At 51.6% G+C, this 17,218-nt stretch overlaps 1 protein-coding gene across 4 annotated transcripts in view; it reads right to left on the bottom strand.

Moving 5' to 3' along the window:
• The window catches only part of TARBP1 (TAR (HIV-1) RNA binding protein 1), a 63,853-nt gene that overhangs the window by 24,506 nt on the left and 22,129 nt on the right, over window positions 1–17,218 (bottom strand). For 3 of the 4 annotated variants that reach the window (XR_004900826.1, XM_036016126.1, XM_036016128.1), the window contains exons 11-19: window positions 14,758–14,857; window positions 13,417–13,589; window positions 8,586–8,683; window positions 6,018–6,179; window positions 3,733–3,920; window positions 3,054–3,315; window positions 2,763–2,951; window positions 1,214–1,404; window positions 959–1,030 (exon numbers count right to left, since the gene is read on the bottom strand). Coding sequence is in view for 3 of the 4 variants with exons in the window: in XM_036016126.1 (XP_035872019.1) it covers window positions 959–1,030; window positions 1,214–1,404; window positions 2,763–2,951; window positions 3,054–3,315; window positions 3,733–3,920; window positions 6,018–6,179; window positions 8,586–8,683; window positions 13,417–13,589; window positions 14,758–14,857 (1,435 nt within the window). In the remaining variant the exon portion in view is untranslated. The remainder of the gene's footprint in view (window positions 1–958; window positions 1,031–1,213; window positions 1,405–2,762; window positions 2,952–3,053; window positions 3,316–3,732; window positions 3,921–6,017; window positions 6,180–8,585; window positions 8,684–13,416; window positions 13,590–14,757; window positions 14,858–17,218) is intronic. The other variant, XM_036016127.1, reaches the window with a different exon arrangement.

The raw sequence follows: 17,218 nt of genomic DNA, 5'->3' as shown, positions 1-17,218 counted from the left end.
GAGAGAGGGGAAGGGACAGAGAAAGAGGGGGAGAAAAACATAAGTGTAAGAGAAAAACATCGATCAGTTGCTTCTTGTACAAGTTCCAACTAGGGACCAAACCCACACCTCAGGCATGTGCCCTGACTGGGAATCAAACCCATGACCTTTCGCTTTGTGGGACAACGCCCAACAAACTGAGCCACATGGGTCAGGGCTACACACCCCGATTTTTTTAAAACTATGTTAAAAAAATAAAACTTGCCCTGCTGGGTGGCTCAGTTGGTTGAAGCATCATCTGTACACCAAAAGGTTATGGGTTCAATTCCCAGTCAGGGCACATACCTAGTTGTGGGTTCAGTCCCCAACCAGGACATGTATAGGAGGCAGCTAATCAATGTTTCTCTTTCTCTCTCTCTCTCTCTCTCACTCCCTTCCTCATTCTTTAAAATCAATGGGCACATCCTTGGGTGGGGATTAAAATAATAATAGTAAAAGTTTTAAAAAAGCTATTTTGACAAGTTCCAAAAGCATTAACTCAGGGATTAGATGAATAGTCGTATCCCAGAAATCAAAATTTTAGGGCGTGTTCCAAGAGTGATTTTATTTTTGTGTAACCACTTAGACTTATTATATGGTGACTTTTAGCCAAAAAAAGAATAAAATATGTGTGCTGATAATTACCCTCCAAGCCAAACAAAGAGGAACAGAGGTTTTTATGTTCCCCGTAGTCCTTTCCTTGTTTATGCTGGGTTCTGCACTCTAAATTTTTTAAAGTTTATCAAATCTTAGCAAATAGCGACAGATCTGGAGGAAATATATTAGTGGAATATAGTTTCTAACACACTTTTGAAGGCTCATTCAGTGTCTTACAATAGTAAACTCTTATAATGTTTAGCAAATGCTGAAAGGTTTCCACACGATGGCCAACTCCAAGTGCCCCACTTCTGACAAGACGTGGAACCCCCATAGCACTTACTTTTCAATGACAACATTTGCTGCACAATCATGTCCGAGATTTTCTATGAAGGTCTGGACGTCCTGAATGAGTCTGTCCGTAAAAAAACATTTGACACACACAACAGCTTTTAGACAGAAAAAAAAATTAAGACTTGAACTTTAAAGTTAACTAGCACTTTATATTCTGCTCATTGAAAGTGCCAAAAGAAAAACGACTCCACCCACGTAGGTGCTCACTATAAGCTAGGACAGGCGGAAAGGACGGTGCCTTTACCTCTGGTCACGCCTGAACACAGTTCCGAACACACAAGCCTCGAGGACCAGCTCGCCGTACTGTTTGGCAGTTGACAGAGACCCGGGGGTCACCTCTGAAGCAGGAGCCACCCAGGACCGGCAGCAGTGAGTTATCAGGGTGTTGAAGACTCCGGTTTTTACAGCAGACATCTCAATCATCTTGTACATAATCTGGAAGGGAAAGAAATGGTCAGTGTGGCCTTTAACTGAGTTAGTTTTTTTCCAAAAAAAAAAAAAAAATTACTGCTGCAGAAAACTGCCATGTGAGTGGCTTCAAACGATAGTTCTAACATAAGCGTGAATACGGTGTGCAAAATTAAAAATCCTCATCATTAGAATTTTGCAAGGTGCTCAGTGGTCACAGACCGTGAATTTCCACGTCTCCGCAGCAACCACACCTGACTGGCGCTGATGTTCACCCAGAGCTCTCCCGGAGAAGCCACGGTCCGCACAGAACGGAGGGAAGGAAGCAGTTTCGGCCTCTGCGTTTTGTCAGTGGCCTCCCTTCCCGAGGCAGCAAAGACCTCGGCCTGTGAGTGTGTGCTGGGCCTCAGGAGAGGGTGGAGAGAGGCGGCGGGGATGGCAGGGTCATAAAGGGTCTGCATTCACTTGCCCCTTAGGTAAAGGCACAGGTGGGTTCCGAGGCTTGACGTCATTCCGTCGTGCTGTGTTCCCCACTACGGGGATCAGCGGTCCTCAGCGCAAATGCCTCTGGAAACCAGAAGGGCCCCGAGATTGGGTTCCATTCACAGAAACGTGTCTTATACGTGGAAAGCAACAGCACAAATGCAGTGACCAAAGGCACCTGGCATTCACCCTCGGTGTCCAGAGGGCGTGAGGGATGGCATGGACTGGAGAGGGGTACAGGCCAGTGCATGGGCTGCCCCTGCTCAATGCCAGGGGGCCTGCTGTCATGCAGGAAAGACCGGGGCTGCCAGACCGTCCATTTTCCAAGATTTTCATATACATTCACCAATTCTGAAAAGCTGGCAACTCACTCCAGATTTTAAACATGGTATATGAACCAAATAACATACGTTCGTGGGGCAGATGTGGCTCATGGGCCCCCCTCTCACCTGCTCTTTGCCAGCTAGGATTTCCTCATTCTTACTCATGACATTGAAGAAGGTTCAAATGTTAACTGACTGAATAGGTAACAACAAATCTAATACGCAGTTACAAACATAACCCTTCTTCCTCATGTGCTACGAGGCCCCACAAATTACAAAGACAACCACTTTTTAAATTAAATGCATTAGGTGGCAGTGGTTAATAAGATTACATAGGTTTCGAGTGTGCTTTTCATTTAAAGCAGTCGAATTCATAGAAACAGAAAGGAGAATGGTTACCGGGGGAGGGGAAGTGGGGAGAGGTTAATGGATACAGTGTTTCAGCCCCACAAGATGAAAAAGTTCTGGAGATCCGTCACAACAATGCAAATATACTTAACCTTCCTTAACAGACTTAAGTCCAGTTAAAATGATAAATTTTACATTATGTGTTTTTTACCCCAATTAAAAGAAAGTTACCTCTTTTATTTTGAAATATGCCTGGCCCTTGATTTTTGCAGCGATGGTAAGAACTTTGGCATCAAAAACAAACTGGACAAAGGCTTTTAAACTAGACCAGAATATCAGCTGAGTGTTGCTTAAAGAACATATAACCTTCCACGCCATGTCGAAAGCCTCTATGCAGAGCAATTCGGAGGAGGCCAGAAGCTGGTAGAAAAAAGAGACAGAAATACATAACTGTCATTTAATTTCAGAAACTGACTACCCCCCCCCCGATTATTCCTTAATTCACGGCTCACTGTGGCTTACCTGGGGAACCAAAAGCTTCATGCAGTGGAACACAGGTAAGACCTGGTCGGAGGGAAGGATGGTGAGGGCTTCTAGCGCGGACTGCAGCGTCCTCGCAGGCATCTCGACGGCAGGCAGGACAGGCTCCGGGGGGCCACCCTCTGAGGGCGGCGGGAGGGTGTGGTACTTTTTCAACAGAAAGGAGAGGCAGACCCACTGGTCATGAATATACTGTGCAGCTATTTTCCCCCATCCTTGGGAAGATGACGATTCTTCAAAGTCACTGAAACGAAAAGAAAGTCACTGCCCGCGCTTCCTCGGTCCGTCCCCACTTCCTCTGCACGTGCGCACCACCCTTTCACGGGGACGCGTGAGCAGACACTGTTAAACACCCGTCTACCAGGACACAAGGAAACCACAGGAACTGCGATTTTTTCTAACCACTCTAGAAGCAGGTACTTTCACTCACTTTACACGACTCACTAAGAACTGAATGCGGAAAGTCCATGGGTTTCCAGTAGGGGGACGAATAATGTGGTGACACGGGATCACCCTGAAGGGAACCTCGCCCCACATTTCCACAGCCCTGTCCTCGGAGTCACGCGGTTCCCCCGGGGACTGGAACAAGGATGGACTCCCAGCGCTAGCGGTGGGGATGCCTCCCAGGGACACGCTGCACTCGGAGGGGGCGGGGACGCACCTGTTCTGCTCCTCCGGGCACGGCTTCGGCAGCATCTGATTGAGCGGGAGGGAGGCCAGGAACCTCTCCACGGGCCCAGCATCCGGCGGGTCCGGCTGCAGCTCCAGCTTCTGGTCCGTGACCTTGCACACCGTGGCCAAGGCCGCCATGCTGACTACCCTCTGCACCTGCCCCCCCAGCGTCAGCTCCTGGGGAGGGAACACAGCACCGCATGCACCAGGAGCCGGTCTCAGCGGGCCAGGACCCGAGCCGCCCGCCACCTACGACGGTCCATGCCCTTCCTTCCCTCCTCCTGCTCCTGAACGGCAGAGGAAACAAGGGAAATCTGGCGCACACCGTGTGGTCTGGCGCTCCTCTGCAGACTAGTGAACGGAAGCATCCACAGTGGCAGCCAACACCCAGCGGGCAGAGGACAGGGATCTCCTCCCTGGCAGGTGGGTGCCCGGGGCAGCACCCGACAGACCCCCACCTGTCTGAGAGTTCAGACTCTCTGCTGCTTCCTTCTCAACTACCCCTCTGGACCCAAGAGCCCCATGGTGAGTCTCGCTGTAACTGCTTGGCTGAAGTATGTTTTAAAAAGGCTCCGGGCACATGTGCACATAACCCCTTCAATGAGCGGCACACTGCTTTGGAAGTGGCATGGCACAGCCGTCAAGGGCTGGACTCAGGAACCGCACGGCCGAGGTCTGGCTCCTGCTCTGCACTTAGGACCAGCATGACTGTGGACACGCCTCACACAGTGTGTTCCCCGTGAAGCGCAGCAGCACAGAGCCCGCCGCCAGGGCCACCGTGGAGACTAAGTAATGGGGTGTTTCACGTGGAGCACCCGGGGTTCTTCATGGAGGAGCACAGAGGGGGAAACCAGGACAGCCCGGCTCCCTGCTCGGGGAAAGTCAGCCACCTGCAACCACGAGGCAGGAGCGCAGGCAGCCACAGCTGCTGCGCCCAGACCGCAGCGGCCCTCCCGACGCTGCCAGCAGTGACGTGCGCCAGAAGGAACCGCCGACCCCTGACCCCACATGTTCTCTCAGCCCCCGGAACATGGCACGTATCTCTACAAGTTTTACACAGCAACGCAACCAACACACGGAATGCAATTTACTGTTGCTTTTGCGCCACCGTGGTCCCTGTTAACCTTCACGTAACTCCACGAATGACTACAGAAAGCAAGCCCACCTTCAGAATTACTGTGCGTGGTCCACGGTTTGGGCCTTTCCTGTCTCGGATGTGCTAACCTGTGCTAGCCGGGATGCTATCATTTTCAGGGCAGTTCTTCAAAACTTCCAATTAGGTGACTAGAGCAATCACATAGTTTCAATATTTTAATTAGCAGCCCAGAGTCAACTATGACTCAGGCAAACTTCAGCCAGCACTTACCCTGTGCTCGGTAAAAACAGCCCACGTTCCCTGAGGACTCTCTACATCCCCGACACTGTGCCAGCATGGACCAGCTGGCTCAAAGGCTCCCTCAGCCCTGCACCCCTCCCCTGTGGCTGTGGCGCATGAGGCCCAGGGAGGTTCAGTCACGTCCCCGAGGCCACCCAGCTGGCGAGGACAAAGCCGGGATGCACCCCCGGGAAGTCTAAACTCCAAAGCCTGTGCACTCTTGGCCACCAGGCCTTGTTACATCACGTTTAAGAAAGGCTTCTGTGCTCTGAAATCTGGTGCAGAAGACGCAGATACGTGAGTCCCTCCATGAACAGGTGGACGGAAGTAAACACCATAATGAAGGCATAAGCAGCAGCAGGAAAAGGCAGAAAGGAAAGCGTGAGGCCCTGACCCAAGAAGGCCTCTGAGCAAACGTGGCCTGAGCTGGACCCACCAGCTGCTGGCAGACGCACACTGGAGGGAGGACACTCTCAGGGGAAGGATGGGGCACAGCGGCACGTGCCTGCGGCCTGTGACACTCTGCCTGGTGGCCCAGAGGGATGCAGCCCAGAGGAGGGTAGCGGACGACACAGTCAGACCAGGAGGCCGAGAGCCGGGCTGGGGGCTCGGGACCCCAGGCCCATGAGTGTGGACACACGAAGGCCCCTCCCTGCTGCCTGAGCAGGGGACCTAGTGCGGACCCCCTTCCGGGATCTGCACGGCGTCAAGACTGAAGCCGGCACACTTTTGTCGGATATCCAACACGAGGGGCGTCCCGATCCTCCTCCAAGATGATGAGCAAGGGATACCATATTACAAACTAGGTCTCAGCAGATGCTTTTTATATCAGAATACTGTGTGGTCATCAAATACGCCTTATCCCACAGAACTACAAACCCCGGATCACAGAGCAGTACCTGTCCACCATCTGTGTCTTGAAGATGCCGAACGCACGCGGTTTTCAAAGGAGAAACCACTCTCCAGACGGGGTTGCCTCTCTTCCACCCAGCCTCCCGGTGGAGACCTGTGAGCTCCGTGAAGACCTGCAGGTACAAGCGGCCACGGTCCAGGTCGGGAACCTAAGGGAGACGAGAAAACACTGAACGAGCAGGGCCCGTGAGGTTCACCAACCGCGGGAGCACGGACAGGAAACCATTCGTTTCCAGGCACTAAAACCGCACATCGATGAGAGAAAGACGCGTTTCCCCCGAGAAGCCTTCCGTCCGCTCCCCTTGGGGGCCAGTCCTCCCTCTCTGTGCGTCCACAGGGACCTGCCCTCTGCACGGTCACCTTGCAAACCGAGAGCGACTGTCTGGCTCCCACCCGGGCTATGAGACCCGGGAAGGCAGACAACGTTCCCCTGATCCCTGCCCCCAAGGCGAACACGTCGTCAGTGAGGTGATGAGGCTTCCTCTGCTCCAGGCAGGTCGCCACACTCCCCTCTCACAGGGAAGATGACCACCCCCCTCTGCTAAGAGGACCACTAAGGTTCAGGGAGGCCAACCAGCTTACCCGGCATCTCAGAGCCAGCCGGGGGAGGGACAGAACCAACCGCAGGTCTCTTTGAGCCCAGGCCCCCAGCAGACCTGGGTTCAGTCCAGCTCTCCCACTCACCAGCTCTGTGCCCGACCACAGCCACCTAAGCTCCTTAGCCCTCAGCTCCTCGTCCACACGACAGGGAGGGACACATCTATCCATCACCGGGTTCTTGAAAGAACTGAAAGTATGCTAAATGGACCGTCATGGGGTAGCTGTTATTAGGCCCTAATGATTATTACTATACCAATTACTATACCCTCGGAGACCACGTATGGCACACAGGAAGCACATACTTCATGAATGTAACCAGCTTTCACTGAGCAGCCACGTGTGCCAGGCACTCTGCCAAGGGCGTGGACAGTGCCGGGGGTCCCTAAGGTTTGGGCGCCAGCAGCTGCTTGGCTTGACAGCACGCTGACTGCGAGGGGCACCCAGAGAAGCTCCCGGAGGAATGACAGGGGTCTGCGGTGAATGCCTAAGTGTGAGAAATTCGCCTCATGTTTTCAACAGCAAGAGGCTGAGCGGGCGGGAAGGTCAGGAGAGGGCTGGGGAGGGGCAGAGACAGGCGGGTCCCTGGCCAAAGGGAAGCTGGGGCTGCATACAGACAGGGTCTCGGGGACAGACAGCAGGGGAGAGAGTGTGGGCTTGGAAGTGGCCATGGAAACTGAGACACCCCGAGAACCTCGGCCCCTCCATGGGAGCAGGAGCAGGGGGGGACGTGGGCGAAGAGGCTGCTGTGAAACTCCGAGTGACCCAGTAGATGCACGTGATCAGGGATCCCAAACCCTCATGTACTGAAGGGGGCGTATGTCCAGACAACTTTAAACTACCAAACACTGAGTGTATTTTTTTAAATCTTTGCTTCTAAAAGATGAGATCACATTAACCTTTTCATTTTTGAAGTTATTTTTAGCTTCCAATTCCAAACAAACAGAAACACTTACGCTATATCACGGGCACAGTGGGGTTTGTTTTACTTCTTTTGTGTACGTCTAAAAATTTCCATAATCAAGATGTAACAATACTGACAACAAAGTGACACTGGAGCAAAGTAAACAAGTTACCATTTTCATTTAGTTCAAAATAAACACGCCCCACCACAGCTTTCATTTCCTCAAACACTCCTCACTCAGAGGGTCTTTTCTTCATGGTCCCTTGCCTTCCTGTCATAACACCTCAGGTCTTTCAGGATAAAACCTGTCTTTTTCTATGTTCACACATGCTTATCAGCTATTAAACAGATGCACTTAATTGGGTATTCTGATAAAAGCTGTTAAAATAAGTATATTTTCTAACATTATTGACAATGATTCTAATTGCTTCAACATTGCTCCCTAGGGAACTCAACGAAAAAAGACACTTAAGAATACCATTTCTGTAAGACTTGGCATTTTAAAGACATTTTTGGACAAAGGGACGAACTTCACTTTTTTCACACAGCCCAGAAAGCAGGGACGGTGTGGAGAGAACAGAGCCTGAGAGACAGGCGCGTTCACCCAGCACCCTCTGATCTCCGGCCGCTGGTTCCCGCCCGGATGCATCTCAGAGTCCCTTGCGGGGCTCTGCAGATGCAGATGTGGCGATGCCGCCCGCCCGCACCTGCCGCACCAGTCCGGGTCTGGACCTCGACACCAACATGCCTCTGTGCTCCATGCTGCCCGCAGGCCTGGCACCCGAGCCTCCGCAGACCCCAGCGGAGAGGGGCAGCCCCCACCGTGCAGTGAGGAAGCTCAGGCTCACTGAGCGACCCCACTTTCCCAAAGCCACGGTCACCACCCGCAGGGACCGGCACAAGAAGCTGCATGGCTCCTAACTGCCAGCGTCCTGGGCCGGCTCTCAAGGAACTGCCCGTCACAGTCAGTCCTTCTCCTCTGAATATGGTGGCTGGGCCGGCGGTCACCGCAGCAGCCACGGAGGTGCGAGACCCACCCCCCATGAATACTCACGCTGCTCAGCTCACTCATGGTGAGTCTCCTGAGGACGAACTGGGAGATGCTCTCGGCTGAGGCCGCCACGAGGTCCTGGAGGAGCGGAGACACCTTGTCTGTGCGGAGAGAAGTGCAACGGGGCGAGTCAAGGGGCGCTCTGGTGCGAGGCACGCCCGTCTGTCTCAGAAGGCACGACCACAGGAAGCACACGGGTGGGTCACGCACCAAAAACGGGTTCCGAAGATACAACAGTCCTGAGCACTGTGGGAGGCTGCCCTTCTCCTGAGAACCCCGTGGGAGCCGGCGGGGTGGGCTGCAGACCAGCCCACACAGTGTCTGAAGCACAGTTTACAGACCGGACAGGTCAAACGTGCCGGTGGTGAGACAGCAGGGGCCTGAGAGCTGGGGGTTTCCTGGCCTCCACAGGTGGGGCCCAGGGGGTCCTGAAAGTGGGGGCACGACGGCCAGAGCAGGACAGGTGCACCCCAGGGACACAGATAGCGAGTGGTCCGGAGGCCCAAGGAGGGGCGGTGCACAGGAGACTGACTGGCTCCAGGACCGCAGGCTGCCAGGGACCCTGGCTCCTCCACAGGCCGGCCCAGGTGGAGCAGGCAGGGCTCCGGACAGACGGAGCTGCCAGGGCTCCAAAAACAGGCTACAGGGAACCCAGAGCCATGGAAGCTGGGCCAGAACCGAGGCCTCACCCCAGCCAGGCTGCCCGGGTGCTGAACAAAATGCCAGCACACCCCGGAGGATTTATGCCAGACCCGGAGTCTCATCACAGAGCGCTCAGGACCCCCAGACACACCTGCCAAGCCGGCACGGGAAGCATCGGGCAACGCCCAGGAGAGACCGTCTACAAACGGCACCTCGGAGGCGCCAGAACAACATGACCCAGGCTTTAAAGCAGCTGTGTATAAAAATGCTTCAACAGTCAGCCAAGAACACTGTTGAAATGAATGGAAAAATAGAAAGTTTCAGCAAAGAAACAGAAGTTCAGCATGAAAAGCAAACAGAAATTTGGTCATTGAAAAGTATAACAACTGAAATTTAAAAAAAAAAAAAAAGACCTCACTCGATGGGATCAACCACAGGAAGGAGATGCAAGAGAAAAGTCGGTGAACTTGAAAACAGATCCGTGAAATATGCGATCTGAACAACAGACGGAAAAAGTGATTAAAAAGTAAGCAGAGCCTGGGAGACCGGTGGGGTCATCACGAAGGTCCAGCACTCATGTCCTGAGAGCCCCGGAGGAGAGCAGGCTGGTGCTGAGAAAACAGCTGAGTGAAAAAACTGGCTGAACACTGTCCAAATTCAAGTTTGGGAAACCTAAACATCAGTAAGCACAAAGAAAGTCCTGCCCAGACACAGTTTAACCAACGTGCTAAAAACTAAGTACAAAGAAACACTCTTGAAAGCAGAGAAAACAGCACAGCGCTTCAGGGATGAGACAGCAGGGGGCCGGAAGCAAACCGAACATCTTTGCGCTGCAGAAGAAAAAGATCTAAAAAATGCAGTGTTATATTCAGTGAAAATATTCTTCAGAAGGGAGACAAAGACATTCTCAGACAAAGGAAAACTAAGAGAATGCATCGCCAACAACAAGCCTGTTGTAAGAGAAATGCTACGAGGTGTGTGCTTGTTAGTTTTTAAACACAACAGATGTGACATCAGACAAACACAGGGACAGGGAAACGGACACAGAGCAGAAGGCCCATCAATCAACGGGTCAGTGGAGCAGGCTCTTCTCCTAAGTTCTTTAAAATCTGTTCAATGGTTGAAAGCAAAACCTCTAACACTGTCAGGTAGCGTTTTCAACAGATGCAGACAAGACAACTGTAACAGTGGGCAGGGATAAAGGACCTGCATTCACTTCAAGGGGTAAAATGTGAATTCTACCTGCACGTGAAAAGTTGGATATGCACAGTGTAGAGAAAATGAGCAGAACACAAGAAATAAAATGGCAGGCCTAGACCCAACCATGCAGTAATTAGGTTAAATGCAAACAGTCTACACCCATGAATGACAAAGACTGTCAGAACGGACGGAAAATCACGCCCCGACTACCTGCCGTCTGAGGCACGTGCTTGAAATAGAATGATCTAAGTACAATAACAATAAAAGGCCAGAACAAATACACTGGGCAACTTCTAACCAAAGTGGGAGTGGTATATTACTCTTAAAGTGCAGTTCAGAGTAGAGAAAGTCACCAGGGACAAAAAGGTACGCCACGTGGTGACAGCACGCAGCCCCTCACGGGGACACCCCTGACAGCAGGGAGCAAAACTGGCGAAACTGAAGGAGGAAAGACAAATCCCGAAGTACAGCTGGAGACGGCGACGTCCCCCTCTCAGTACAGAAGGAGAAAACAGGAACCCCGCTGGGATGTAAACCGGAAAACCCCGTGAAACTCTGGGTATGCAGAGTGTTTCACGGTGGCATTTAGAGGGCCCTCCACCCAGCCGCAGCAGCAGCACACGCGCTGTTTTCAAACAACACGGAACGTGCACCGAGAGACCCTGCCGTAGGCCATCATGCCAGCCTCCGTGACTTTTTAAAGACTGAAATTGGGCAACACCTGCTCTCTAACTACAGTGGAATTAAGAACCAATAATTGAGAGATAAATGCCAGCCCTGGCTGGTGTGGCTCAGTGGATTGAGTGCCAGCTTGTGAATCAAAGGGTTGCCGATTTGATTCCCAGTCAGGGCACATAAGTTGGGTTGCAGGCCAGGTTCCCCAGTAGGGGGCGCACGAGTGCAACCACACAGTGATATTTCTCTTAGTCTCTCTCTCCTCCCTTTCCTTTCTGTCTAAAAATAAATACAATCTTTTTAAAAAATAAATAAATAAAAATTTTAAAGGGGCATTATTTGTGCCAGACCCTGTATATTGGGGCTGTGCTTATTAACTTGATTCTACCAATCCAAATAAAATGGAATGAAAAAATGAAACAAAAAGAAAAAAAGATAAATGCCAACGCGACACCTTGCCTAGGATAACAGCGAAAAGGTATCTTACTTAAACTATCCAAAAACAGAACTCATCTTTTCTCCAAAACCTCCTCTGACTCCAGTCTTCTATCTCGGGTCCCCCTCCGTGCCCTCAGAATGAGAACATACCCTGGGGAGGCTCACCCCCCACCCCCAAGAGACACACAGACGGGGTCCACGTGGCACCGTGAGCAGCAGCAACCCACTGAGCACCTCCCCGTGTCCTGCAACAACAGGACAGGGCATCACTGAGCAATGCCGGCTACGCGGCCTGAATAATGAAGTCGAAGACAGGACGTGGAGGAATTTCAGAAACACGCGAGGTGAAGAAAGTTACAGAAGACTTCTTCCATGAAGTGCCATTCCTGTAAAAGTCACATGCAGCAGAACGAGACAACACAGTGTTGAAACCTATAGATCTGGTGAAGCTGCTTTTTAAAGAGCACAGACGCGATACAGAGAAAAGCCAAACGAGACGGCGAAAGCCACAGACGGAGGAGTAACAGGGAACTTTGTTCTTAGGTTGGGCGGTGAGTTCCCAGGTGTTTATTTTGCATCATAACAAGTACAACCTGCTGTGACTCAAACATCGCAACAGTATTCCAGGAGGCATCACGACCCAGTCCTCCACCTGGAGGTGCTGAGCCTGGTCACACAGTCAAGGCAGGGTGGTGGGCAGTAATTCTGACAAACATTGTCACAGAGCTTGCGCCCCTTGCCAATGCAGAAGGATAAAAGAAAGAGGGTTTTTAAAGGACGGTTACTGCTGAGCCACTTATGTGAGGTCCCTGGAGGAGGCAAGGCCATAAATACAGAACTGCAATAGGCGGGGCCTGCACTGGGCGGGGAGGAACTTGGGGAGTTCCTGGTGAATGGCAGCGTCAGTTCTGCACGCGACGAGGGCTCTGTGGGTGGAAGGTGGTGAGGACAGCAGAGCAGTGTGCGTGCTCAAGGCCACGGCCCCGCAGGCTTGACGAGTAAGAGGGTACATTTTGTTATGTTTACTCACCACAAAAAATAAACACACACACACACACACACACACACACAATGCACATCAAATGAACCCAAATTTATGCCACTACGGAACTGAAAATCTCGTAAGAAGTCACCATTCTCCATACAGCATTTGTTTCTGCAACCATTATCAAGTATATCAGAACGTAGAAACTAGTTTTACTACTTCACAGGCTTGTGTTAAAATCTACCCTCATCAATAGTAGTATCCTCGGGTGTAAACTAATACCAATGTTTCTTCAGAATTTCTTTAAATGTTAAATGTCTTCAATTCCAAGTGAAATGGGTTGGGAAGGACTGGAATCAAGGTTTCCCCACCAACACGCTCCTCCGAGACACCTGCTGCGTTCTCAGCCGCTGGCTGACGCACCCCTTAGTGCCAGGAGGGAGGGAAGGGCCCGAGGCTTCTACCGACACTTCCCACAGGGAGCGTCTTCTCCTCAGAAGGTGCCCAGAGTTCGGCATATTTAAAAATAACATGGCTGTCACCCTCACCCTTCAGCTTACTTTCTGCAACTGCCTAGTGGCAATTAGAAATGCATCTTGCTTAAACACACATGAAAGAGTGATCATTTCCAATGGTCTAAAAATCAATGAGCAAGCATAAATTTTAAAAAATAACAGCAAATGAAATCACATTCTAAAATCAACAGTAACCCGCAGATGTACGCCCTGGACTGCCAGCTCCCTGGGGGCAGAACTCTGCTCCTCCCGCCTGTGTCCCGGGCCACCTGCCAAAAGCATGAGGTGGCCTCTTTGTTTTAAAAGGCCGGGAACTTCCTTTCGTTCTCAATGCCAACTGCACACCAAGTGGGGGGCCGGAGAAGCCACCCCTCCTCACCGTCTGGGGCGCGGGGACCTCTCGGCGCGCCGGCGTGCAGGAGCATCACCAGCAGCTGCAGGCACCTGTCGGCTTTCAGCACCGGCATGTAGGCGTTGGCGCCCAGCTTCCCGAGGGCGTCCAGGAGAGGGTCCAAGAACATCCTCAACACGTTCTGCGTCCTCCGCTTCTCACTAGACATGGAAAAACACAGCCGCATTAAGCATTTCTAAAGGAGAAAGAAATTATTCCCCAAGTATAGTTTGTGGGGCTGGTAACTGATGGACTCAGTGGGACAGAATCACTCTGGTGGACGATCCGAACACCCGGCGCCTCACAGGACTGACGCCCCTCCCGACTGCACGCCGACCCTGCGGCCTGTGCTGTCCCGGGGCGAGGAGCGTGTCACCAGGTGAAGGCACAGGGAAGAGCGTGCGCACGCAGCTCTGCACACACGTGCGAAGGAACGTCCTCTGCCTGTTTCACCCGAGCATTAAAGTGCCAGGACCCTGCCTCCACATTGCAGTATCAAACAAAAACAAATGCAGCCCTGGCTGGCATAGCTCAGTGGATTGAGCACGGGCTGCAAACCAAAGTGTCACAGGTTCGATTCCCAGTCAGGGCACATGTCTGGGTTGCAGGCCATGGCCCCCAGCAACCGCACATTGATGTTTCTCTCTCTCTTTCTCCCTCCCTTCCCTCTCTAAAAATAAATAAATAAAATCTTTTAAAAAAAAGAACTGAAAGGAACTTTTAATAAAAACAAATGCTAGTCAAGGAGATGAGATGTGTTAATGAAAAAATATATAAAGAATTAAGGATTTATAGAAAACCGTTACAACCAACTTTAGCACTAAAACTGCCCAGAAGAGAGATGTGACGTGAACCAAACTAATTGCGTGTCCTGCGAACACAGGACCCAAGGAAGCTGCTCTTCACAATGATTATAACCTCAGAGAACCAACCCACTCACATTCTCAAAGTATAAGTGAGACTGTTTTATCTTTATTCCCTTTTTTACTTACACCTTTTACAAGGGAATTAAATCCAGTCAATGTCTTCATCTTATCTTATGCTATCATCTTAGAACCTATTTTTCTAATATTCTTGTATAAAACCAGTAATTACTGAATAGCTTTTTTAACCATCTCAAATAATTTAACTTGCATTTTTTAATTAATAATTGACTATTAATTTACTGTTAATTTATAACTAATTTGTTGCCAATGTCCAGTTCCCTCCTTTCATACAACACATTGTGGTCAATCCCATGCCAGCCGTGGAAAAGTCTGAACACCCAGCATGAATCTGAGCAGCCTGTTTTCTTTCTTGGAAGCTTTGTTCCAGGTTCAGAGCGCTCACCTGTACTGCGTCTTCATTCCTTCCACGTCCACAGCCAGCAAGACCATCAGGGCGACCAGCCTGGCTTCTGCCCAGTCGGGCATCCAGCAGGTCTCTCCCGCTGCAGGAAGGACAGTCGAGGTTGAGAAGCGTCAGCAACACCCTCACAGAGGCGGTTTCGGACACAGGCGGACGGCGGAAGAAATGGGTCTCACCGATATTGAACTTTTACAGAAATGCAGCTGTGACGGAACGGCTCACGGCCACACACACTTAAAATGACAATTGAGCTGGGTGTGGCGGCTAAGAAAGAGAGAGGCAGGTCAGGGAGCCGAGCTGTCCCTACAGAGGAGGGACAGGCAGGTCAGTGGCCCCCGGCAGAGACTGGGCCCCACTGCAGGGAGCAGAAAGGTGCCCGTGAGCGGGGGCCAGGGGGCGGGAATGACCAAGACGAGGCCACAGAGACAGGTGGAATGACAAGGGGCTCTGTGGGCCTTGGAAAGGGTGTCTGCCTTCACCGTACAGGCAAGAGGAAGCACAAGGGCACCGGGAGCGGGCAGGCATGCCGTGCCCTCCTGCATGTCTCAGGTGGCGAGGCTTTTACAAACCACAGGCCTGCGTCAGGTGAGTCTGCCCACGCTGTCTTCCAACAGCACCTGCTCACTGTGTCTCTCTGCCACGTTCTGGTCATTCTTGCAACGTTTCCAACTCTCTTGTCTCGACCTGTGATCGGGGGTCTCTGACATCACTACTGTAACTGTTTGGGGGCGCCACAACCGCACCCATGGAAGGCGGCAAACTTACTCTGTGAAGGTTGTGTGTTCTGACTGCCCTGCTGGTAGCCCCCGTCCCAGGGGCCTCCCCGCTCCCTGGGACACATCCTGAAACTGGGCCAATGAATAACCCTGCACGGGCTTCTCTGTGCTCAGGTGCAGGGAGGTCACAAGTCTCTCGTGTTAAACCAAAGCGAGAATTGGCCCAGCTGAGGGAGGAAGGCATGTCGAAGCTGAGATGGAACACAAGATAGGCCTCTTGGGCCAAACACTTGGCCAGGTTGTACATGGAAAGGAAAAGTTCTTGAAGGTGCCACCCCAGTGAGCACACAAACGGTAAAGCGAAAGAGCCTTATGGCTGACGTGGAGAAAGCGCTGGTGGTCTGGATGGAAGATCAAGCCCGCCACAGCATTCCCGTGAACCAGGGCCTAACCCAGAGTGAGCCTCAGCCCCTCAGTGCCGCGAGGGCTGAAGAGGGAGGCAGCTGCAGAAGGGGAGTCTGGAGCTGGCCCTGGTGGGCCCCGAGGTTCCAACATAAAAAGGGGTCTCTGGATCATCAAAGCACGAGGTGAAGCAGCAAGTGGGGGTGCGGAAGCTGCAGCGAGTTCTCCAGAAGATCTAGTAGGATGATTAGTGAAGGCGGCTGCCCTAAACACAACAGAGTTCTGATGCAGATGAAACAGCCGTGTATTGAAAGAAGGCCCCACCTAGGACCTTCACAGCTGGAGATGAGAAGTCCGTGCCTGGCCTCACAGCTTTGGAGGACAGGATGGCTCTCTCGTGAGGGGCTCATGCAGCTGTGACTCTACGTTGAAGGCGGTGCTCACTTAGCACTCGGGAAATTCTAGGGCCCTCAGGAACTATGCTAGAGCTGCTCTGCCCGTGTCTACACACGGAGCAGCAAAGCCTGGAAGACAGCACATCTGTTCACAGCACGGTTTACTGGGTATTGTAAGCCCGTTGTTGAGATCAACTGCTCAGAAAAAAAAGATCCCTTTCAGAATATCACTGCTCACGGACAATGCCCCGGTCGCCCAAGAGCTCTGATGGGGCAGCTTCACAATGAGGTCAGTGCTGTTTCCATGCCTGGGAACACGGCACCCACGCAAAGTTAGAAGTTAGAGTGATTCTAACTTCCAGGTCTTATTATTTAACAAAGACACTGAATGCAGCTGTACACGGGCCTGGGCAAAGTACACCGGAAACCTTCTGGACAAGATGCACTATTCCAGATGCCATTACAAATATTTGCGATTCATGGGAAAGGGTCACAATGTCCACATTGGTGGGAGTTTGAAAGAAGCAGATTCCACCCGCCGTGGATGACCTCGAGGGGTCAAGGCTTCAGTGGAGGGAGTAACTGCGGATGTGCCGGGAACGGCAGGAGAGCGGCATTCAGAAGCGGGGCCTGAGGACCGGGCTGATTCACTACAATCTCATGATGAAACTATAGTGCACGAGGAGCTGCTTCTTGTGGGTGAGCAAAGAAAGAAGTGTCTTGAGTTGGAATCTACTCCTGGTGAAGATGCTGTGCAAACTGCTGAAGTGGCAACAAAGAACTCAGAATATGACATGAGTTTAGTTGATAAAGCCGCAGCGGCGTTTGAGAGGACTGACTCCACTTTTGAAAGTAGTTGTTCGGTGAGTAAAATACTATCAAACAGCATCGCATGCTATAGAGAAATTGCTCATGAAAAAAAAGAGTCAG

This window comes from Phyllostomus discolor, chromosome 15, assembly GCF_004126475.2.
Source record: "Phyllostomus discolor isolate MPI-MPIP mPhyDis1 chromosome 15, mPhyDis1.pri.v3, whole genome shotgun sequence".
Lineage (NCBI taxonomy): Eukaryota > Metazoa > Chordata > Mammalia > Chiroptera > Phyllostomidae > Phyllostomus > Phyllostomus discolor.
Note: the sequence above shows the minus strand (reverse complement) of the source record. Positions and strands in the feature narration are given on the sequence as shown.